This window comes from Sylvia atricapilla, chromosome 3, assembly GCF_009819655.1.
Source record: "Sylvia atricapilla isolate bSylAtr1 chromosome 3, bSylAtr1.pri, whole genome shotgun sequence".
Taxonomy (NCBI): domain Eukaryota; kingdom Metazoa; phylum Chordata; class Aves; order Passeriformes; family Sylviidae; genus Sylvia; species Sylvia atricapilla.
In genome coordinates this window covers 1980616-2004741 of record NC_089142.1, presented here as the reverse complement: position 1 = coordinate 2004741, position 24126 = coordinate 1980616, and the positions used below count along the sequence as shown (strand labels likewise).

Here is a 24126-nt window from a genome sequence, read left to right as displayed (position 1 = left end):
AAGCAGCAGAGCTTCCCTGGGACTGACTTATAGATCCAAATGGAAATGATTCTTGCCCTGGGCTGCTCACCATGACCTTCAACCCATTGGAGAAATCTATTCCTCCTATCCTGGCTTATTTATTATTTGTGAAACATTCATGACTTCAGGTTCCAGTGAAAATTATTTTGGCTGCCTGTCTTTTTTTATGTTCAAGGTCAGATTAATTCCTTGCATCCAACAGTGGGGAGCTTCTTGAAAAAGCACATTTCCCTCCTCTTCCTCCAGGAAAAAAAACACGTGAAAATTATGGTCTGGGATGCAGCAGGTCCTTCCATCCCTTGTAACTCCTGCACCATTTTACTGTGAAAGTATTTCCCTTCCTGTTATGTCTTTTAAAACACAAGCAAAATTCAGGTGTACAATAAAATCCAGATTTTGCACCAGCCGTTGCAAAACTCTTTACAAAAAAGAAAAATGGGATTAGACTTCAGTTTTTATCAGTTTTGGCTGCACCATCCTGTCCTTGCAGCCTCTGATTGTGGAAAGGTGAAGTTTTGCAAGCTTGTCCTGAGAACATTTTGCCACCTGAACAGGACAGCAGTTTCACACAAGACCCTGAGACTTCCTGAAGAGTCTGAGACTGGATTTTTTTTGACCCATAGGCTCATTGATGGGTATTGAGTAGCCTTCGGGTCTCCTGTAAATTAGGTGAATGAGAAGGAGCCACTTTTGCAGTGTTCTTTCTCATGTGGAATTTTGGTCTCCCTTCCAGCTCAGCACATTCAGTTTGGGTGAAGCAAAACCAAGCCCTGTCCTGCATCCACATGAAACTTCCAGCAGAGACACACCCTGGCCAGTCACTTGAAATAATCATTGCAGATGAATTTATAAATGATTTTACCCAGCAAGATGAGAGAATTAATAAAAAATGTATTTTGTCACATGGATTCTTGACACTCGCATGGTGATGTGTAGCAGTGGCCTGGGGTTTCTCTCTGTTAGAGAGGCTTTTGTCACTGAGCCAGTTTCTGGCTGTGAGTTTGAGAGCAAAGTTCCAAAACCACAGTGGAATTTGTAAAAGCAAGAGAAGTCACCCCTCGTGTGCAGAATGGTGTGTGGGATCCATGGGAAAACCCAACCAGAGAGCCCTGAGATCTTGGGAAGGCAGAGGAGCTGCTCTTTTCTCTTGTCACTGTTTCTTCCTCATCTGCATCAGGCTCTTGTAAGGCTGAAAATAATCTTGTTTCATCTTCAAAACCTGTGTCAAAACCCTAACCTTTCCTAATCTTTTTTGTGGCTCCTGCTATCCGCAGCTTGGATATTCCAGCTTCCTCTTTCCCAGGCTGTCAGAAAACTTTTCAGTGCCACAGTTGCTTCCTCTCAATCAGATCAACTCCTCATTTCTCTGACCCCAGGCACAAACAACCTTTAGGCCTTGTATTTCTTGTCCTGTTTAAAGCTCTGTCCTCACCCTTTTTCCTGAGTAAATACACAAAATATTCAGGAATTTTGGGCAGACAGCACCATATTGTTTTCACCTGGCTGTAACTTACTCAGCTTTCAAAACACAGCAGCACAAGTGAGTGAAATCTTACAGCTGTGAGGTCTGGAAATAAACTTTCTCTGTGCCTTTACGCTGAGGATGCTCATCTTTGCAGGGCTGGGTCTGCCAACTAAAAGCACCTCTGGGGGAAGGGTCTTTCCTCAACTCTGGCACTCTGAGCTTGGCTGAGGGTGTGTGCAGGGTGTGTCAGGATTGCTGGGCTCCTGCTGCTGTGCTGACTTGGAAAAAAACACCTTTTTTTTTCCTCCTCCCTGTAGGGTCGATGGGAGAGTCAGCAAGATGTGTCCCAAGGTGCCACAAACTCCAGTAGAGGCATTAGTCCATCTCGTACCTCCCTGCCCAGCTCTGGGCAGCAAAACACCTCTCCTGATCCAGGTAAGGGCTCTTCTTCAGCTCAGAAAACTCTCCTGATCCAGGTAAGGGCTCTCTTACAGCTCAGGGAACTTCCTAAACGTGGGATGAAGTCACTGCAGCTCCTGAGTGTCACAGAAAGTCAGAGAGTGCTTTCCCTTGGGCTGATTCTTTGACCACAGAAGTCATCTTAGACTAAAAAAGAAGATTTTTTTTTATACCGGTTTTGGGTCAGCTTTGGGAGTTTTTCTCCCCCCTACTTTCCCTGAAAAATAACTCTTTTCATCTGTTAATATTTTTACTTCCAACAGGTATTGGTAGCTTGGCTGCTTCCTACCTGAATCCTGTCAAGTCCTTCGTGCCTCAGATGCCAAAGCTGCTGAAGTCCCTGTTCCCTGTTAGAGACGAGAAAAAGGGCAGGCAGAGCTCTCCCCTTGCACAGCAGGTAAAGCATTAAATCACCCAGGAAATCCAATATTGGTGAGTGCTGCTGGCCTTGCTGGCAGGGAGCTGTTGTGTAAAAGTTGTTGCAGAGCAAACCAAGCTTTTAGGCACTGCAAAGCCTCGTGATCCATTTCCCCTCCATCCTGTCCAGGGGTAGTGGAGCTGCTGGAACTTATTGACACACACTCAGCCCACTTGGCTTTTTACAGGTGCCAGCTCCACTCCCAGGGTGATTTATGGGCCTCCCACTCACAGCAGCAATGGTGAAATTTATGAAAGGCACTTAGTGTTGTTTGTGTATTGCCAGGAGGAAAATGTAATTCTATTTTTAATTCCTTCTTTCGTATCCCATCCCCTCGCCCCAGCTCCTGTCACCTTTTGCTATCTTTTCCTGTATGTACTTGGGGCAGTTGCTTTTGTTCATTCTTATCTATTTGAATTCTTCTTTTTTTATTATTTTTATTTGGATGTTGTGCTGCAAAGCTCCCACCTGCTCCAGGTGTGGCTTCTTTGCTCTGAGCAGATGCACGGTCAAGCTGACTGAAAAAAACCCCACTTCTGTCTTTTTTAAAAAAACCCACCAGATGAAATAGAGAATCCCAGTTGTAAATCATAGAATCTCCTTTATTTGTGAGGCTGTAGTTTATTTATGAGGGAATATTTCCCTCTAGAGTAAATTTTGGAAGGTTTAACAAATGGCTGTGAAGATGAATCCGGAGCCAGATCTCGTGTGAAAGTTTTTGGGAGTCCATTCTGCCCATTGCTGGCTCTGCTCTCACCCTCTTCCTTTGCCTGGAGTTCTGAAAGCTCATCACTAATTAACTCAGACTTTTGCTCACCTCTTGCCATGCAGGCAAACATTTTAAAAAATATCTTCCTCAAATAAAAACCCTAAAATCCCTGAATAACTCTTCAATTTTTTTTTTTTGTGGATGAATCCAGATATCTTATTTGCTACAACTAAACTGGCTGTTACAAGAACATCCCAGGAGTATAGGAAGTTTTGGCATAATAACAATACAGTAAAATGTTAAATAGATAAAGCAAAAATAAATATACTAACACTTCAATGTTTTCTAAATTATTTCTGGCAAATGTAGCACAAATAAGAATGAAGCGGTTTTAAAATATTTTTAGCTTGATTTGGGATTCATTTTAAATGTTCATGTTGCCTTTTGCTTGGTGTTGAGGCTGGAATTGTACAAACCTCCTCATCTATGAACTGTAGAGAATTAAAATGACGGTGGTGACTTTCTTTAAAGGTATTTGGGTATGGAAAGATGCAAATAGGTGCTCTTACAATTGCAGTGAGAGCCTTTCACACCTTCTTGAATCCTCAGTGAATCAGTGAGAGCTGAGAGGAGAAACAAGGCCTAATTTCCTGCCTCTAGTCTAACCACCTGTTCCCACTCCTTTCCTGTTCAAGATCAGTCGTGGATGATTTGTCTAGAAATCAAGTTTTAAACTAAAGAGGCATCTCTTCAATGAGATTTTAGTTTATGTTATGGATTACTATAGAAAGTCAACCAGGTCAGGATCTCAACGATTTTGAATAGGAGGGGAAATGCTTTTAATGCTTTGTTTTTTAAAAAACAAGAGGAGTGTGTGATGCTTCAGTGCTTGCACTGGAGAGCAGCCCAGGGTTTCCATGGCCAGTGGAGCTGTGTAGTATAATGAAATGTTAGAATTGTTCTCTACTTTTAGGCTTTGCAATGGAACAAATCATCTGTATTGGAAGTGCACCTCCCTGGTTTGAGAGGTTTCACAGATTCCTTGCAGCTCTGTCCTTTAGGGAAATGAGGTTTCTTCACTGCTGTCAGCAATCCCAGGGAATCGTGGAATATTCTGAGGTGGAAGGGATCCACAGGGATCATTGATCCAACCCCTGGCCCTGCACAGACACCCCAGCAATCCCACCCTGTCCCTGAGAGCAGTCCAAACATTCCTGGAGTTTTGGGAGGTTTGGGAATGTCACTATTCCCAGTGCCTGACACCCTCTGGGGGAAAAACCTTTACCTAATCCAAACCTAAGGAAAGGTGCACAGAAGAGAGAGCAAAAAACTGAAGGAATCAGCTCCAGCTTCTTCTGTGCAGCACAAAAATCAAGAGGTGCCTTTGCAGCAAGTCTGGCTTTTGAAGATCATAAATATCCCATCCCATAATCTCCCGTGCTGCTGCTGCTGCTTTCTAATGGCCTGAGGATGCAAATGTGGGCAGAGGAGCTGAGCTGGAGGTGGTGATGGATGGCTCAGGTGATGCCTTGGGAAGGCTGACCTGGAGCAGAGACTGGACACAGCTAAGAGAATAAAGTAGATATTTATTAAATGGCCTTAAAGGTTACACCTTGGGCAGCACAAGAGCCTGGCCAGGGCTACACCCAGGGTGGACACAAAATGGTCACAAAATGGACACCCAGTCACGAAATCTCACACTTTTATAAGTTTTGGTCCATTTGCATGTTGGGATTTAATTATCCAATTACATCTCCAGGTTATGAAGTCCCATCCTTCTTGTTTTCTCTCTTCAGTCCACTGTTGGTTTTGCTTTTGAGCTTGAAAACTTGTAACCCTTGCCCTCGGTCTCCAGCAGGAAAAGGATTTGTTTTGTCCCCCTGCTCTGTGAAGAGAGCTCACTAACACTGAAGGTGAGGCTCAGAACCACACACCTGGGCAGCACAGAACCTGAAAAACATGAAAGATAAAACTTAAGGCATCAGAGGGACACAGGGGGCTTGGGGAGTCACTGCCAGCCCATCAGCTTCAGTGCCTCGTCTCTCACCTGCCAGGAATTCCTGTGGAACTGGAGAGACTGTGCCATGGAGGGGACACGAAGGTGATTTTTCTGAGCCTCAGGGAATACAGGACAGAACCTCCAGGTCTGTGGGAGAAGGAGATGTCAGTGCACAGTGGCAGGGGGCACAAATGAATGTGCAAGGTGGGAGAAGTGGGTGGTAAACTGAAAAATTCTTAAGGGAGAGGCAAAGCCTAAAGGACTTTTTTTGGCTTTAATTACAAAGGAATCTGACCCTTAACTAAGAGGTGTCGGAGTTTTGTTGCTGTAAAGAACAGTTTGGGAGAGCAAGGTTCAGGAATAGAAGTGACAAAGGGGATGGAAGGATCTGAATCATCCTTTCCTGGGCTGAAATATGGGGAGATTCAGGTTGGATTTTGGGAAAAGGTTCTTCCCCCAGAGGGTGTTTGGGCATTGCCCAGGCTCCCCAGGGAATGGTGACATTCCCAAGGCTGCCAGAGCTCCAGGAGTGTTTGGACAATGCTCTCAGGGATGCACAGGGTGAGATTTTTGGGGTGTCTCTGCAGGGCCTGGGGTTGGACTGGGTGATCCTTGTGGATCCCTTCCAGCTCAGGATATTCCATGATTCCATGAAAAGCAAATTTCCAAAGGAGCAGTACTGAACCTTTTTCCAGGTTTGAAGTTCGCCATGACTGTTCCAAGCAGGTGTGGTACCAAATCTCTGATGCTCTGCTGGTAAAAAAGGAAATCAGTTCTGACCAGTCATTATAAAAATAAACTTCTAAAATAATTTTAGCAGCTTTTTATTTCAGCCCTGCCCATTGCTTAGAGTGGCATCAGCATTAAAGTGAGTGAGCCCACACAAAATTACCTTTACAAAGTGATCTTCCCTTCTTTAGAGTGGTTGCTTGAGCTTCAAAAAAAAAAATATTAAAAAAATAAAATAAAGGCAGAGGCATCCCAGTCAAGGTGGTGGCAGTGAACAAAATTGCTGTCTTTGACCTTCTGCTGCAAGTTTAGTAACTAATCTGGAGAATAATGAACCGCAATTAATGAAATCTGCTCTCGTATTCAAGTGTGTTTCTCAGACAGCACATAAAATAATTGAAAGAACTTCCTGCTCTCTAATTAGTTAGATTGAATTAATTTGGCATAATAGGATTCTTTATGTAACTCGCAGAACGGCTTCCGATGAAGCTGTTTATGTACCTAAAAGATTGGATTCTGATGAAGCTGTTTATATACTTTAAAGTTAGAAAATGCCTATTTTCTCCTTTATCTGGTGCCTTTAAATTAATTGCCAGTAGTCTGTAAATAAAAAAAAAAAAAAAAAAAAAGTCAACGATTTAAACCTTTCTCGATCGCTGGAATTGCTTTTTATTTTCCCAGCCTGTTCTTGAAAAAGCTGAGAACCACAGAGTGCCAGATTTGGAGCCTTCTGACCCTCACTGCTGATGGGGGAGAAGCTTAAAATCCTTGTGTAAAACATCCAGGTGGAGGCAGAAGCAGAGTTTCATCTGTCTGTGCTTAATTATATTATGTAGGAATTGAAACTCCTCTCTTCTCTTCACATGCTGAGGCTTTCCCAGTGTGCACCAAGCAGAATTCCTGTTCTTTTCCCTTGTGGCCCCGTGGCTCTGCAGGAACTGCCTGTGTAATCTCATTTCAGGGCATCACTGGGTGCTGACATTAAAAACGGACATGTTCAATTCCAGATTCTGATTTTTTTTTTTTTGGCATTGCGGTGGCAGCAGGAAATTCCTGTGGCCAGTTTGGTGAGTGGATTTTGGTCACCTTCCTATCCAAGAATCCTTTGGGATGTTCAGATGTCTGTTAGCACGTGGCTTGAGAGAGGTCTTGAGTCACAGATTTATAAAAAACCCCAGAAGATATAAACTCTTTGAATTTCCATATAATTCACCTTTGCTTTATGGTGTAACCACATGGAGAGGAAAGCTGTCACTTCTTTCCCTTCCACCTTCTGATGCAGACATAGAAATTAATCTTAAAAACTAATGGAATGCAGTTAATGAAAGGCTTTCTAAATAGACAAAACCCCCTTTTTGGCAGTCCATTAAAAAATAACAGTTTCATGGATGGGCCTGGTGCACAGTATAATTGCTAGAACTGACATTTCTTAATCAAATGTAAATAATGTGGCCTCGGAGAACCTTCTTTAACTCTTGAAGGCTTTTCTTTTTCCAGAGTTTCAAGTGAAAAACCATTTGGATGCTTCAATCAGCAGAACTCCACAGCAGAGCTTGTGTGTCTCCTTGTGACTCAGCTGTTGGTGTTTTGATTTCTTTCTGAGCTCAGTTCTCCCTGTCATCCTCAAATACAAATAGTTTTTGATGAGAATGAGTGTGGGAAACTGGCTTTGGAAGTTTCAAACCACTCAAATTTCTTTATAAAGTAACTTAAAAATGGGTATGAATTACTCTTTTAATCTGCCAGGACCTAGAAACGAAGTAATTTAGCTGCATAGGAAATGGTGTGGTTAATTTTGTATAAATTGTACTGGAAATGGGGAATCCTGAAGTCTTACTATGGGCTGAAACGTTCCACATAGGGAATGTGGAATAAGAGGGGGTTGTTTGGGTTAATATTTAAATGCAGAGTGTATGTAGAGAAGAAAATGAGCAAACACCAAAAAGCCCCAACAAATTAACTTGCGCTGGATTTCAGATCAGGAGATTTTATATTTGAGTGATTAATGACTTTGCCCTCAGTTTTTAAATAATTTTCAAGAGGAATATTGTTGGGGGGTGCCTTTTAAATATGGATTCTTTTTTGGGGAGGCTGTCTACTAGGGAATTTGGAATTCTCCCTGCATTTCCATGCACGCCTTGTTGAAGTATTTTATCCTGAGTGCTCCAAACTGATTTTAATCTCTGTTTAATGAATTTAAACCTCTGTCCTGCTGCAGAAGTTCCCAGTAGCTGCTGTTAAATAGTGATGGGACCATAACACTGTCATTGGGAGGGTCTTTGGACTTAGCCACTCCTGGGGATGTATGTGTGTCTGGGGATGGGAAAGCAAAGAGGAGAGCAGTGGAAGTTTGGGACAATGTCCCTTTAGGGTTTTATCAACCTTGGCTGAACCATACCTGGCATTCACAGGCCGGTTCTTGGCTGCACTGGCCTAATTTGTTCTCTTAAATGCCACTGAACTTTCTGCATATTGGGTGTTAATACTGAGGGATTTTCTTCCAAGCGACACGAAATCAAAGGCTTTGCACCGGAGTCATCAGGAGTCATCAGTCACCGCTGCCAGAGGCATTTCACAAAGTGTTTAATGACACAGAAATACCAAATGTGTTTTGCTGAGCTCTTGGAAGAAGTGGCCATTATATATATATATGTGGGATAAAGAATGTTCATTCAGGATTAATGTTGGTGCCTCTGTAGCTGGGGAGAGACACACAAATGCTTTTCCTTTTCAAGCTCACCAGCGTGGCAGGTTGGGGTTCTCTTTTGGTCACCCCAGAGAATGTGCAAAGTGAGCTCTGAGTGAGCAGAAAATGTGCCCTCGTTGAGATCAAAGATTCATGGAACCACCCTGGAATCCTGGAATGGTTTGGGTTGGAAGGGACCCTAAGGCTCACCCAGTTCCACCTTTCTGCCACAGGCAGGCACACCTTCCACCTTCCCACGCTCCTCCAAGCCCTGTCCAGCCTGGCCTTGAGCATTTCCAGGGATCCAGGAGCAGCCACAGCTTCTCTGGGCATCCTGTGCCAGGGCCTCCTCACCCTCACAGCCAAAAATTTCTTCCCAATAGCCCACCCAGATCTTCACTTTTTTAGTCTGAAGCCATTTCCCTGTGTCCTGTCCCTCCATCCCTTGTCCTAAGTCCCTCTCCAGTTCTCCTGGAGCCCCTTTAGGCTCTGGATCCTCATCAGCTCCCAGCACAGAGCAGCAGCTCTTAGGAGAAGACAATCAAAGCTGCTTTAAAGTGAAAGCTTTTCATGTTCTCTCCCTCACCCCGTGTTTTGTCAGCTCGGTTGAAGAAATTCTGCCAGAAATCATCACTCTAAAAGGGTCATGTTTTACCAGTGGATAAATAGATACATCGAGTTTAGCAGCCACTATCAGCAAACATTTAATGACAGACTTTCGCTCTGCGTCCAGAAATACTTCTCATCAAGCAATGTCTTCCCAGATAGTCCCAACACTTTGTTTTAAGTGTGTTTCCCCCCTCCCCAAGGAATTTTGGCTGCATTTCATCCCACAGATCTGGTGTGGCGGCCTCGTGCCCCAGTGAGGGTGTTCTTGCCCATCTGCTTCCTGTCAGCAGCAAGTGCCACCTCTCAGAATTGCTTTTTCCTCCCTTTTTCTAAACTTTGCTTGGCAAAGTTACTGCAGTTTGGAGCTCTGTCATCCTTTCAGGAAGAGAACTTGATGAGGAGTGATTAAAGCCTGATGGTTTTCTTTTCTTTTGCTGTGTGACACCAACTGGATTTTTAGGTTTTTGTGGATTTTTGCAGGCTATAAGACTGGAGGTTTTGGAGAGATAAAAAAAACAAACACTTAACTCTGTTTATTTGTTTTAAAGGGAGAAAAGGGAATCCAAGGAACTGAGAAATAGCTTTAAATACTTTTCCTTATTCCAATTCTGAGTGCTTATTTCTGGATAATAAGGCTGGACAAATCTTATAAGACCTCAGCTTTGCAGGGTTTCTTCATTGGTTTATTCTGATCCATCTGCTTCCTGGAGCCCCAGGTCCTGACCCAGTGAGGATCTCAAAATGCACAAACTTGTGCACCCAAAACAGAGCCAGTTTGCTCTGAACCCCATTCCAGTGGTGAATTTTCATTTAGCAGATTTAGGAACAAGTGAAAACCCCTCCACTCCTGCTGCTTTTTACTGAACTGGAGTTTTAATGTCTTCAGAAAATTTATTTGGGTCCATGGTGACCCTGTTGGGATTTTGTCCTTTTTTTTGTCTTTTTATTTTCTACCTTGAAGCAACCTTGATTTTTTAATGCCCGGCAATCTCTATATAAATAAAAGCTGTTCTTCTCTCCCATCTTTATTCCTCTTGAGGGTAAGATCAGTCATATTCCTGCTTCCCTGGGCTTAGAAGGGATGCAAGAGAAGGTTCCTCACTCTTCAGCTGGAAGGTTTCAGTGCTTTAAACAGTGTTAAGTTCTGGCAATCACTTGTCTGGGAGCTGAGCACTGCCTGTGTGTTTGTACAGAAGGAATTCTCCAGTCCCTTGGAGAAGAAAAAAAAAGAATAAAAGCAGGCAGCTCCCAAATTGTGTAATATATCTCCCTTAAGGAGCTCTTCCCCTCAAAGTCTGAACCTGCCCTTGCAGTGCATTGTTTAACAGTGCTAAAGAGGTTTTTCTGGTTTTTTTTTCTCCTCTCTCCTTCTCTTCATGCTGCTCTTTTCCTGAGGTTCTCCACTGATCTGGAGGCTCCTTCCCCTCCTGTGTGACAGCCCAAGCTGACAGCATAACCTCAGATTTATATCAGGTGTCACAGTGATGCTGCTCGGGTCTCAGGAGAGGGATCATTTCAAATCTGCAACATAAAAACCTGAATATGGAGCAAGTGAGGGCCATTTATTGTCAGTGCCTGTGCCTCCAGCCCTGTGCAGCAGGCAGTGGGAATGTCCTCCTGGAAAAGGGGATGCACAGACCTGGATTCTGCCTTCTTTTTTGTGTTAAAGCCAGTAATGCTCAGATCCAGGCTGAATTTAGAGACTGGAAAAGCTGAGAGTCCTGGAGATGAAACCATAGATCCCTAAGGTTGGAAAAGACCTCGAAGATGATCAAGTCCAGCAATCACTCAGCACCACCTTCATGGTCAGGGCTAATCCATGTTCTCCAGTGCCACATCCAGGTGGTTTTTGAGCACTTCCAGGGATCCAGGGGCAGCCACAGCTTCTCTGGGCACCCTGTGCCAGGGCCTCCCCACCTTTACAGGGAACAATTCTATCCTGATATCTAACCTAAATCTTTTTTTTTCCTTAAAACTATTCCCTCTGCCTGTGTAAAAAGCCTTTCTCCCTCTTTTTTTTTTTTTTTTTTTTTTTTTGGACAAACTCCATTTCAAGTACTGAAAGTCCCGTTTAGTTTTCCATCCTTTTGTGATAAAGATTTGCTTAGGATCTCAAAAATCTCAAATACAAGCTTTTCACAATTACCAGTTTGGCCAGTGTTTAATCCTTTCATTGGATGATTCTCTTCATTTCCCTTCCTCCCAGGCTGTCCCACGAATTATGGTTCAGTCAGCCACTCTGGATGCCAGTGCTGCAAGGATGAAACAGGTGAGCACATCCCAGGATGTGAGGAATACAATTCTGATATTCACCTGCCAAAGCATCAGCTGCTTCAAACCTGTTGCACTTGTGCTGCTGCCTCTCTGTGAGACTGAAATTCTGCTGGGTGTTTTAGGTCCTGGTAAAATGTCCTCTCCTATTCCTGGTTACACTTTGATATTTGAAAGCATTAGCAGATAATTAGCTGAAATTTAGCTGGTTCACTGCTTTAAAAGGAAAATTTCTAGGCTCTGACAGGGTCTGTAAGCAGGATAATTCTAAGTGTGGAGCTTAATTTCCCCACTTTGCCATGATATCGTGGAAAAAACTCTTGCTAAACTAGAGAGAAAATAGAGCCTGTGATCTCCCACTTTTCAGCAGAACTTCAGTCTCCTGAGCAGCACATCAGCTTCCTCCCACTGTGCTTTTATTGTCTCAAAAAACTGTGTTTTCCAAGGGGAAAAAGAGAAAGAGCAAAGCTCCTGAGTCCACATGGACACCACCCTTGCCATAGGAAAAAAAACAATCTGTTTTTAATCTGCTGGAGTATTTTAAATGGGGGTTTTTTATTACATTTCACTTAGCAATAGCAGACCTTTGGTTCTGAAATTCTGGTAATCCAGTCAAATCCCTCTTTCTTCAAATGCTGCTTAAGTCTCCAGTGGAAAAGGCATTTTGGGAGTAAGCTGAAAATGCTATAGTTTGGGACACTCAACCACTAGATGGAAGAAATCACAAAATTGTGAATAATAAACAAAAATGTTCACCTGACACAGGATTTGTTCAAATCTGCCCTTCTCCAACCTCTTTTTTCCTCCCCACTTCCTATTAGCACTCTCCTCCCTCCCTCCTTCCCAAAGAGATTTAGAGACATCCTAATCTTTTAGAGTACATGTGCTGGCAAAAGATATTGATCTATCAGATTTAGTAAACTTTACAGCCAAGAAATACATCACTGAAATGGGCTGTTAATCTCATGAGGTGCAGTTAATTTCATCCTCTGGAAGTGTGAGGTGCTGGCGGCACTGAGGTGGGAATGGCATTTGGAAGTGGGGACAGAAATGACAGTTTAGGTGCAGGGGGATGATTTATCCACGCAGAGAGTTAAGCCAAATAACTGTGAGAGACTTATGGATCACGGCTGGTTCCCATTCCCATATAAATCCTGCTGCTCAAACAGCAAATGACCATTCCCGTAGCATAAATAATTTTTCAGTAAATATTGGGGAGAGTGTATTTCTTGAGGTTGACACTTCCCTTATTAATGGAAGGAGTGAGCTGACAATCCTGCCACGCTGGCAGGGCTGACTCGGGATCAGCTTCCATCTTCTGGAGATGGCAGCTGCACAGGGATTTAGATAAGCTCAAAGCCTTGGTCCTTCCCAGAGGTCTGGTGTCTGCGCTTTTAGCCCAGATATTTTGGATAACAGAGTTCCCTCTCTCCCTGTGTTTCAGACGAGCCAAGAGGAAGCAGCAAAGCAGCCACTGGAAACCGTGGCGCAGACGCCCGAGGCGGACAAGAGTCTGGAGAAGACACCCAAAGTGCCTTTGCAGCAGCCCACGGGGGACACCCAGGCCCAGGACTGCCAGGAGGGTCCTCCAAGCCCCCTGAGTGAAGCCTCCAGTGGGTATTTTTCCCACAGTGTCTCCACAGCCACCCTCTCCGAGGCCCTGGCGGCGGGAAGTGATGCTGTGGCTCAGCCGGGAGGTCCGACACCTGCAGGGAGTGACTCCCCTGCTCCTGCGGGGGCTCAGGTCCCTTCTGACGTGCAGGGACACTCGGACAGGGCTTCTGAGAGCTCTGTGGGCACAAAGAGGGAGAATCCCCCCACCTTCAGCCTCCCAAGTGCTCCCCCCAGACTGAGGGACAGCCCCGAAGTGAATGGAAAGTCTTGCACTTCTCCTTACCCCAGCGAGCCGGGAAACGACGCCTCTGCAGCCGCCGATGCAAAACCTTTTCTCTCTACCTCCACTCCGAAGGAGTCCGTATCCAAACAATCAGTGGAGTCAGCAGGACAAGCCAGGAAAAAGGAAACGTCTTCTGGGGCTTTGGAACTGGGGTTTCCCAAAGCTCATCCCGACCTGCCCAGCGCCGCAGCCTCCCCTTTCAAAATCCAGAAGGTGAAGACATCGGAGCTGAGATCCTTTACAAGCATGCTGGGATCAGATCCCACGAGTTCCCTGGGCACAGAAGAGCAGCAGGAAGGAGAAAAGAGCACCTCCAGTGCCCGTGGACTGAACCACAACGGGTCAGAGACGGCAGAGGAAAAACTGGAGGTGATTTCCGACTCTGAAGATGCCAACGAGATTCCCGAGTGGCTGAAAGAGGGAGAATATGTCACAGTTGGCACCAATAAGACGGGCATCGTTAGGTACATCGGGCCCACAGACTTCCAGGAAGGAACGTGGGTTGGTGTGGAGCTGGATTTGCCCTCAGGTAAAAACATCCCTGTGTGAAACATGTGGGAAGCAGCTGGCGTGTCCCAGCTGGCAGAGCTCATCCTAAAGCTCCTTTCTGGGGGGTTTATTGCCCATTGCAGGAGACATTTTGAAAAGGGAAATGTAAAAGGTCTTCCCCTGCTGTCATCTTTACCCAAACCTGCTCTCACTCCCAACCCCTCTGAGATCCCAAACCAATCTGTGAGCCCTGACTGTCCCTTTTCAGTCATTTCTCCAGCTTCTTAACACTGGAAGTAGGAATCAGGACTCCTTTTCCATGCACTTTGGTAAGCAGGAGCTGCAGGAGACAGGCCTCGTGTCCATGGGATTCTCTTCTGGGCTTCTGCTGTGAGGATAAGGGTGTTCAAAGCACAACAGGAGCTGTGGGATTTGGCTCAAAGGGACATTTAGGCTAAATGAGTTGCAAAGTCTCTTAATAGGTATTAAGAGGTAATAGGATTTTATTTTAAAGTAAGCTTTAAAATTGCAAAAGACTATTTCTGTGTATGTATATATATAGTGTGTATATATATATATATATATATTTATATACATACACACACACACTCCTCTGTATATGTGAAAAGCAGAGGGAAATAATCATGAACACCAGGTCATCCAGATAATTTGAGATTTCTTTCACCATCTCATTTGTCATCCCTGCCTGACTCTCAGCTGTACAGCTGTGGAACTCCCAGGATTTAGGCTCTCCAGGATTTTTTTGGAAACCAAGGTGCACTTTCTGGGGAGGCTGCTGCTGTTCCTGTGCTGTTGATGTGGGAATAGGGTGTCCTCCAGCACAAGAGGAAAGGATGGATGAGATTTGATCTCTGCTGGAGTCCAGGCTTCCCCCAAACCCTTTCCTCTCTAGGAGTAGGCAGGATTGGGAGAAGTCAGGGAGTTTCAGTGGAGAGGTACAGTGACAGAGAGAGAATTTGGGGTTACCCAGAGCACATAAAACTCCTTATTCCAATCCTTTTAGCCAAGTGCAGCATTCCCAGGCTGGGTGGTGAATCAGCACATCCCAGGGAGCCTCTGCTCCTCCTTGCTGGACATTTCCCTGGGGTTGGAGCAGTTCATCCAGCAGAACGTTGTCCAGGATCCAGAGCTCCCAAATTTCCCTGTGCCCCATGTGCTCATCAGAGCTGAACTGGGCACTGACTTCCCAGCCGGTTTCAGAAAATTCTCTGGAGTTTTCCATCCTGGAAAGCAGACTGGAGATCTTGATCCTTTTGCAAGCTGTAGTAGTTCATCAGTCCTGGATTTGTGCCTCGTTTAAAAAAATAAATACATATTTACAGATTACTTTCAGTTTTGGAAGGTCACCTTCCCTCTGTCAGCCTGCTCTAGTGCTGATTCTGTTTGCACATCCCAATAAGCAGCAGCTTCCATGGAAAAGTCAGGAGATTCTTGGCCTACTGAGGGCTCAGCTGCTGATGTTGTTGGAATTTTTTCCCCCGCTTCTGTGTCCACAAGGATTAAAATCCTGATTTGCTGGAGCATATCCTGCTTCTGGCACATTTCACTTGGGGAATGGGGTCACAAAGTGGGGGTTTTGTCACACTGCAAACAGGGATAGAACTCCAAGGACGTGGAAATCCAAATCTTGGACATGTGAGGGTACATTGGACCCAGCGTGCTGATGGTGGAAGGGAGAAGGAAACACCACCAAAGCCAAAGGGGTGACTTTATGTCATTTTAAGAGTTGTTGGATCTTTCCACCTTCCCTTTATGGATGGGAGCAATCCCTGAATAGTGATCCTGAGAATTTTAAATTATCTAAAAGGAGAAATATAAAGATCTCAACAGCACCAGCACAGAGAAATTATCCTTCCTGTTCTGTGGAGGGTTTATGATACGGCCAGAGTGACAGTCCTCAACTTCAAACATCAGCTCAGAAAGCCAAGAGCTCATTTAAATGTCTGTTTTTCCTTCCTTCTTGGTACTTCGGTAATGAAACCGATTATTTACCACTTCTGAAGAAATTATAGAGCAAATGGGAAGGAAGGACAAGGTGGAGTGTCCCATTCTGAGTCACTCTCTGTGCCTTGCTGTGGTTCAGCAGGGAAATTTTACCTCCAAGGGTGTATTTTTAGGGAACAGTCTCTCTCTCTCTCAGCATTTTCCCCTTGCCTATTTCTCTGGGTGCAGCAGCACCAATTTGCACAGAATAAAACCCATTTGGCAAGGAAAAAAAACCAAAAAAACCCTTCCCTGTGAGGGTGGCACAGGGGAAGCTGTGCCCAAGGCATTTTCCCCTTGCCTATTTCTCTGGGTGCAGCAGCACCAATTTGCACAGAAAAAAACCCATTTGGAAGGAAAAAAAAATAAAATCCCTTCCCTGTGAGGGTGGCACAGAGTGCCCAGTGAAGCTGTGCCCAAGGCATTTTCCCCTTGCCTCCTTCTCTGGGTGCAGCAGCACCAATTTGCACAGAATAAAACCCATTTGGCAAGGAAAAAAAACCAAAAACACCCTTCCCTGTGAGGGTGGCACAGGGGAAGCTGTGCCCAAGGCTGGGTTGGGACGGGGCTCGGAGCAGCCTGGGAGGTGGAATGTGCTGGGATTTCACTCCCTCCCATCCCAGAGCAGCCCATGACCCGCTGATTCTCTCGCCCCAGGTAAGAACGACGGCTCCATCGGAGGGAAGCAGTATTTCAGGTGTAACCCGGGCTATGGATTGCTGGTGAAGCCGGGCAGGGTCCGGAGGGCAGCGGGTCCAGCGCGGCGCCGCAGCTCCGGCCTGAGACTGCCGGGGACGGCGGGCACGGAGAACAGGAGGAGTGGGAACTTCTCAGGCTCGGCCTCCAACCTGGCCTCCCTCACAGCCCTGGCCAAGTCGGAAGGAGGATCCACGCTGCGGCTGGAGAAGAGCCAGAAAAACGCCGAGAACAGGAAATCCTGGGCAAACTGAGAGATCCCAGCAAACGCGGCGCCCGGTGGCTTCGGGAAGGGGAACCGACCATCCCAACTTCTAGTTGGTGGCCAACACTAATGAAGGGTTTGTTCTCTCTGCTCTGGGTGATTGACACGGTAATTCTTTGCCTCGTGGTGGTGCTGGATTCTTTGTTTCCTGTCCCAAATCCTGACACCTCCGAGGGCAGCCGGGGCCGGCGCGCGGCGCTGGGTGGGTGTAATGAGCTCCTTCTCTTCCTCCTTTCAGAGGAAAATTGGTCAAACCACGGCACAGCTTCCCACAAAAGCCACAAAATCCTCCCCAGGCACCAGTGCTTCCCTCGAAGTGCAGGGCGATTCCTGAAGAACCCCCCCAGAGTAACAGCTCTGTTGTAATTCCGTGAGAGTTGTGTCAGTGTCGTTTAATCCACCGTGAAAAGGCAAAGGTGGAAATGATTCCAGGCAGGCAGAGAAGTGACAGTAGGGCTTCATTTGGAGATAAAGAACCCTCAAAGTCCCATTATTTAGTGAAGCAGCAGCCCTTTGGGTTGTGTGGCTGGGACCAGTGCCTGTTTGGATCACTGCCCCGTTATCCCAGTCTCCTGTGGAAAGTAGTGTGGTCTTCTCAGCTGGTTTGTTGGGAATGGGAGAAAGCCCATGGTGCCAGCTCTGTCCTGGTTTTGATTTTGGATCCATTTAACGTTTGCTCTCACCATGACAGGATCTCCTCTCTCACTTGCCCCAGTCAGTGGCTGGACCTTCTCCTTGGTTCCTCCCTGTGGGCCGAGAGGATTTTTGCAGAGGTGTCAACACTGAAGTGTTTCCCTGTTCCCACCCGGCCTTTGGAGACACTCAGAATTTTGCCAAGCAGGGGGGTCTCTGCCCTCGTAAAAGGATCAATCCAGTCTATTTATTTTTATTTATTCTTTTAAAACATGAAACGTTTGCGCTTTACAATCATCCCCCGCCCGGCGCTGCACAGAGGAGCTCTCCCAGCACCATCCCCAGCGCCCATCCAAAGAGGAGGTGCCTCTGTCGTCCCCAAAACCAGCCTCTCTCTTGGAAAGGGAGAGGTTTGGGTTGGCTTTTATAAAACTTGATTTCATTTGTGGCTGGTTTTTAGCTGCCTGTGGCACAGGGGACATATCCCTGTCCGTGTGTCCATGCGTGGATCGGCCGACGCTTGTTTTCCTATCAAATCCTGAAAAGCCACAGATTTTTTTTATCCTGTGCTGTTTATATCTTGTTTAGTCATCACGGGGGGATTGGACAGCCTGAGCAATAGATGTTTTAGCTATGTGGGGACTGTTTAGGATGCTGAATTCATGATTAAACTTTAATATCTCTCCAGTCGCTGCCCGTGGGTATCCAAGTGCCTTAAACATCTGGTTCTGAGGTCCAAGGGAAAGCTCCATTGGCATCAAAGGAGATAGGGATGCTTAGTGAAGGAGATAATTATGCTGATTTACTGTAATTAATATCATTTATGCAGAAGGAATAAAATTAAAATAGAAACTAATCTGTAGCAGAAATAAGTGGGCTGGGTTCCGATGCAGCCTGCGTAGAACTGCCAGGGGTTGTGTATCCTTCCAGCTTGGTGTAAGTAGTTTCAGTGTTTCCTAAATTTTCCTCAAGAAATCTTAATATAAAATGTACAGAGCAGCTTTCTAAGGATATTTTTAGTGTACAGTTTTCCCTCTTTTCCCTTTGCACGAAGCTCCTGTCCATCCAAGCCACAATGGGGGAGGAATTTGATCGTAAAAGATTTCGGATGCTGAAATCCCGGGTTTTAAAATGAAAACCGGTTTTATGAACACAACCCATACAGTGAAACTCTTCCTTTTGGGGTCTGAGGAGTCTTGCCAATGAAAGACCACCCACTAATTAATTTGATGCCTCTTACACTGCCTTGTTGGTTCTCTGAACTCCACCCTGACCGTGTTTTTAATTGCACTTTGTTCTGATGTGCTGCCGGAAGAAGCCGATGTGAAACAGCCCCTCCCCAGAGCTGTGTGTTTTTAGTCTCAGCATTTCAGATAACTTGGATTTAGGGATGTCTTTAAAACTCCTCCATGTTTGCTCGGTGGCCCCTTTGGGGGTGGATTGGGGGAGGAACCTCCAAGTCCTTTTGAATCCTCTTTTCTTGTGCTGGTGTCTGGGAATCCAGGACTTCCCCAGGAGCCATGGAAAGGTGTCCAGGCTGCAGGAGAGAAGGGGAGGAGCAGAAGGAGCTGGGTTGATGGCTCCCTGTTTCTGCTGCTGGTTCTAACCCCCTCTGGCCTGTTTGGGCTCCAGCCCTGGCTGTGGTTTGGTGTTTGGAGGCTTGGGACACGTGGCCGGAGGCTGATCCGACTGAGCCGGGCTGGATTCCCTCTCCTCCCACCCTCAGCTGTGCTGCAGAACCACGGAGAGGGGTGTGAAGGGTGCTTTGAGCAGCCCACAGCTGCTGCCTCCTCTGGGAAACTTGTCCTGGAAGCAAATTCCTGTTCAGTAGGGCTGGGATGATCCCAGGAATCCCGTGGGAATGAAGAGCACGAGGAGCTCGCGGTGCCTTCGTGGAGGGAGGAACTTGCTCAGAGCTCTCTTGGTCTTCACCACTTCCTCTGACTTTGGAAACAAAACGGATCCTCAGATTGCACCCTAAAATCACCCTGATGCAGCACAAGCTCCAGAAAGCCAAAACCATGCAATTTGGCCGTGAGGGTGTTCCTGGAGGATTCCCTGACTCTCTCCTGCTCCCTCACAGCTTTCCTGGGCATGTGAGGTTTTTTCTAAGGGTGTTTTTCAAATTTTTGGCACAGTGAGTGCACATTCCTCTGCTCACATCTGTTACTTTGCCCCAGCTAAGCCAACTAACCAGAAAAGAGGTGAAAACCATCATGGAGGTAATAATACCTATTTTTTACTGATAATATTAGAAAAAACTCGACTCTCAGCCTAAAGGAGGAGGTGCTTTTAACTGGAACCACGCAGCACTGAGGCTGGCGTGTGAATAGCTATGCAGATTTTTCCAAGATTTTCATGCACTTTATACAGGGAAGAAGAATATTTAATGCAGGAGAGTGTCTCATCTCTGGTGTCTCTCGGGGGTTCAGTCCTGCTGGCTGCGTCCCTGAATCGTGGGTGGGTCTCAGAGTGTTGGAAAAGGGTGTTAAAGGCTCCATCCCCCCCTGTGTTTGCAGGGCTGGGGTCCCTCCTCCCCACGGGGTGTCTGTGGCACCAAGCCAGCCAAGAGGAGGCTGCTCAGAGGGATTTTGGGGTTTTCTCAAGTCAAGCCATGCCCTTTTCCTCTGTTAGGTTCAGCTCTTGAGGCGTTTTGATCTCCATGTCCAAACTCCAGCCTGTTCACCCCGAGGCTTCGGCCCTTTGCTGTTCCATGGGGTTGTTGAGTTGAGGAAAAAAGAACAGAAGTAAATTCTGTGTGGTGACACCGCCCGGGTCCTTGGACAGAGGGGTTTGGCCGTGGCTGGGGTGGATTGTTCACCACCCCTGTGCTCTCCTACAAAAGCAGAACCCCCTCATTCCTCCTCGCAGCAGTGGAACCCCACCCAAGCAGGCCCTGGGTGTCATCCAGCCCTGTCCTTGCCCTGTGGAGCTGCCGGAGCCGTGTCCATGGCCACGCTCCCGTTGTCTCTCCGCCGGCTCCTCCCGTTCTTTGCACAAGATTTCGTTTTCCCAGTGCCTTATCCCGGGGCCAGCAGCCGGCGGCGAGCGCTGGGCGGCCTCGGGGTGCCTGGAGTTTAGGGAATGAGGAATTGTGTGGGCTGCTCACACTTCACAGCACCTCGAGTGGGGTCACTCAAGTGTCTTGTTCCTCCATCTCCCGTATCCATCTTTGGTTTCTGCCCTCTCCTCCGTTCCCAAACCGCGATCCCGTTGGGCTTCCCTGGGAGCCAGTCCGTGTGTCCCCGCCCGGGTCAGACACTGCAGGGGCTCCGTGTACTTTAAATGAGCTGAAATCCAAAGAGACTTTGTAATGAGCTGTAAAGTTTTTAATTATTTCTGTACCATACTAAATGACTGTAATATTGTATCATACGTGCGATGCCGCCTGCAGGACCTGAATAAACGTCTTCTTTAGAGCCCTGACGTCTGTGCGTTGTTCTTCCAGTTAGTGGCACCAAAACGTTGAGAATCGGAATAGTTTAGGTTGGAAAAGCTTTCCAAAATTGATGCCAGCACTGCCAAGGCCACCACTGTCCCAATGTCCCCAAGAGCCACATCCACACAGCTTCTAAATGCCTCTGGGGATGGTGATTCCAGCATTCCCTGGGCAGCTGTGGCATGCCTCACCACCCTTTTGGGGAAGAACTTTTTCCTAATATCCACAGGGGGATGTGGATCCCAGGGACTTCTCTGCCTTGCTCCAGGTTGTTCTGTAGGGAGTTTGGTGCCTTGGAGCTGCCACAACCAACACTGCCAGCCAAAAGGGCCTCGGGGTGATGGGACCTCCTCCTCAACATCTCATGATGTCCTTCAAAGCCCCTGCCTGGGCCACATCATTTCCTTCCTCTTCGGCACCATTTCTCTCCCAAACGCAGCTTCATGTTGGGAACAGCAGGCAGGGTTTGACTGGGATTATTTTGTGTAGTTTTTCAGTTTATCTTGGCTTTTTTTCCTAAAGCAACAAACGCTGCGTTGATCACCCCCATCCCCACCGAAACTCAGCGAGGAGAGGATATTTTTATCAGCACCGTCTTGCAATCAACACACAGAAACAGCTCTTTTTTTTTTTTTTTTCTTTAAAGCCACTTTTATGTTTTACCTTCTAAAAGAAAAAGAAAAAACCCTCTTTGGCTGAAACACAGGAGCTGTTTGAAGTGGCGTCACTTTGTTCAAACCTCGCTCTTCCCGGAAGGTGGCTGTGGCACCTTCCCCACGCTGCCACGTTCTGTTCTGCAGCCAAAGCTGGCTTGAAAAGGCTCTGATCAAAAAGAGCAGGAAAATAATTTTTGAAAACCTCCAAAACTAACAAAGAACACCTTTTTTTTCCCCCCATTTTCCTTCAAATTAACGCCGCTTCCATCGGCCTTGCTTGGCTTCAAACGCTTTGCCGTGGGAGGCAGCAGCCCCTGGGCCTCACCCTGAGTGAGAGAGGGGCTGCCCTGCCACGAGCTGGGCACATTTCCAAGGGGCTTTTGCTCACCTTTGGTCACCAACCTGTGATAAATTATCGGGTTTTTTTTCCCTGATCAATCTGGTTTTACACCAAAAGGAGCACAAAAGGCTGGAAGTGCAGCATCTTTGCAAAGCACAGACCTCCAGTATGGATTTATTCCTCTTTTTTTTTTTTTTAAACATCTCTTTTATCCCTGGTTTTCAGCTGTGAAGGAGGGAGTGGGCTTCATCCAGCATCCCAGTGTTGCAACAAACACCCCTAGAAGTGTTTTTCCCATCCCTGGAAGTGTCCAAGGCCAGACTGAATGGAAGTTGGAGCAGCCTTGGATAGTGGAAGGTGTCCCTGCCCATTGCAAAAGGTGGGAACTGGATGAGCTCTGGGGACCCTTCCATTCCAAACTATTTTGGATTCCATGATCCCCAGTCTCCTCTCTCCAGAGAATTCTGCAAACACAGCAACTCTGGCAGCAGATGATGGGGAGGGTAAAGATAAATTTTATCCCCCTCTTTGATATCTGAGAGGCACCAGGAGCAGTCTGAACGGTGTTTTCCATCCCTGAAGTCCATTTTCCATCATCTGCACCCCTCCAGAGTTGCCTTTCCCCCCTGTTTAGGGGTGTCAATCCTGAGCAAAACCTCCGACCACAGCTGCACATCCTGATTTTAACCGGGATGGCAGGACCCAGACGTCTTTTCACTGAATAAATAATTTCTCCCCATTCTGAAGAAGCTTTTCCCCACTCACCCACCCCATAAAGCCTCTCTGAGACTCCCCCAAGCTGCTCAGCCCAACCAGACCTGGACCAAAGGGCAGCTCAGTGTCTTCTCCTGCCTTGGGCTTCTCAAAATCACCCCTGCACTCAAAAATTCACCATCTTTTTAACCACCGAGTGGCCCCAGGGTGTGCTCCCTCCAGACTTTGATTGTTGGGATGGGACTCGGGGCCCTTCCTGAGGCTGTGGGAGCTCAGCTGAGGGTGGGGACATTCCCAGAGGGAAGGGCACCGTCTCCAAGGACATCTCTGGATGACCGGTGACCAACACAACCCCAGCCAAAGGAGCAAAAACTCCGCTCTCAGCATCTCCTTTGAGTGGAAAGAGCCCCAAAAGGTCTCTGCAATCAGCCCGTGGCTCAAATTCCAAGTGATTCCACTGCTCCAAATCCACCATTCCATCACCTTCATCCCTCTCAGAGGGGGAGTGCACAAAGAATTCATTTTTCCCCACACAAGTAAATCTTCTACGTTCACTTTGTTCTCAGGACACATTTTAGGTGTCACAAGCAAGCCCTGCACAAAAAGGACAATGGAAGAAAAGGGTCTGTGTTGAGTTATACATTTTTATTTTCTAATAGGTACAATACTAAAATAAACACAAATTAAAAAAAAGTTTTATTAAAACAAAACTGTACAAAAAAGCAGTTATACTACATTTTAATTACAGAACAGTCTACTGTCCAAAAGGCACTAATCCAGAATAGGAGATACAATGATACAGGACTCATTTGAACTATTTTAATCAATACAATAGAGCACTTGTTTCTCTGTCCATTCACATACAGAAACAAGGACTTTTGCTACAGTCATTACACATTGTTATAAATATGAGCCCTACATGGAAAGGTGCAGTATCGCTCTCCTCAGGCCGTGGGTCAGCTCTAACAAAGACAGGGATTAAGTTAAAATAGAAAAAAAAAAAAAAAGAGGCACAAGGGATGGAGAGGTTGATGGTGTGTTTTCACAGCACCTGCTGCCAGGGGAAGGTGTGATGGACATTGACCCTCACCTGCATTTGGGATGGAGGCTGGACCAGTTTCCTCAAGGGACTGTGGTGGGACTGAATGTTCCATCAGTTCCTACATCCTGTTCTACCCAGTTTCCTTTGGCCCTTTGTCTCCCTGGATAGTTCTCTGTGATGGGTAACGATTCCCAAGCAGCCCAAGGGTTCCCGGGTTTCCTGCACTATTCCTTTTCTCCTCACAGGGAGCCACCAGCACCTTGCAGCTGAAGGCAGTGACGGAGAGAAGAGTTTGGAATTTCCTCTCAACACTCAGTGCCTTCACTGCGAGGGCATCTGGCGTGAACAGAGGGATCCCTCTCTGCTGCTCCAGCTGCCCCAAAGCAAAGAGCCAAAGTGTCCCAAAGCCACCAGGGGTGCTGGGGTGGGTGTTCTGAGGGGGCACAGGGGGAGTTACAATCCCCAGCCTTCCTCCCCGACAGCCAAGGCCCCAAGAGCAGCCAACGTGGGGAACACGAGGTGCTTCCTCCATCCCCCGTGGGCTGTGACTGAGGGTCACCCCTGGCACTTTCTCCTCCAAAAGAA

General features: G+C 46.6%; 1 protein-coding gene across 3 annotated transcripts in view; it reads left to right on the top strand.

Annotated features, from left to right (window-relative positions):
- The window catches only part of KIF13B (kinesin family member 13B), a 120074-nt gene extending 99298 nt beyond the window's left edge, over positions 1-20776 (top strand). For all 3 annotated transcript variants that reach the window (XM_066314596.1, XM_066314597.1, XM_066314595.1), the window contains 5 exons: positions 1804-1921; positions 2209-2342; positions 11302-11364; positions 12811-13792; positions 16414-20776. In XM_066314596.1, coding sequence (XP_066170693.1) covers positions 1804-1921; positions 2209-2342; positions 11302-11364; positions 12811-13792; positions 16414-16706 — 1590 coding nt within the window. In that variant the 3' untranslated portion in view covers positions 16707-20776. The remainder of the gene's footprint in view (positions 1-1803; positions 1922-2208; positions 2343-11301; positions 11365-12810; positions 13793-16413) is intronic.
- The last annotated feature ends 3350 nt before the right edge of the window (positions 20777-24126 follow it).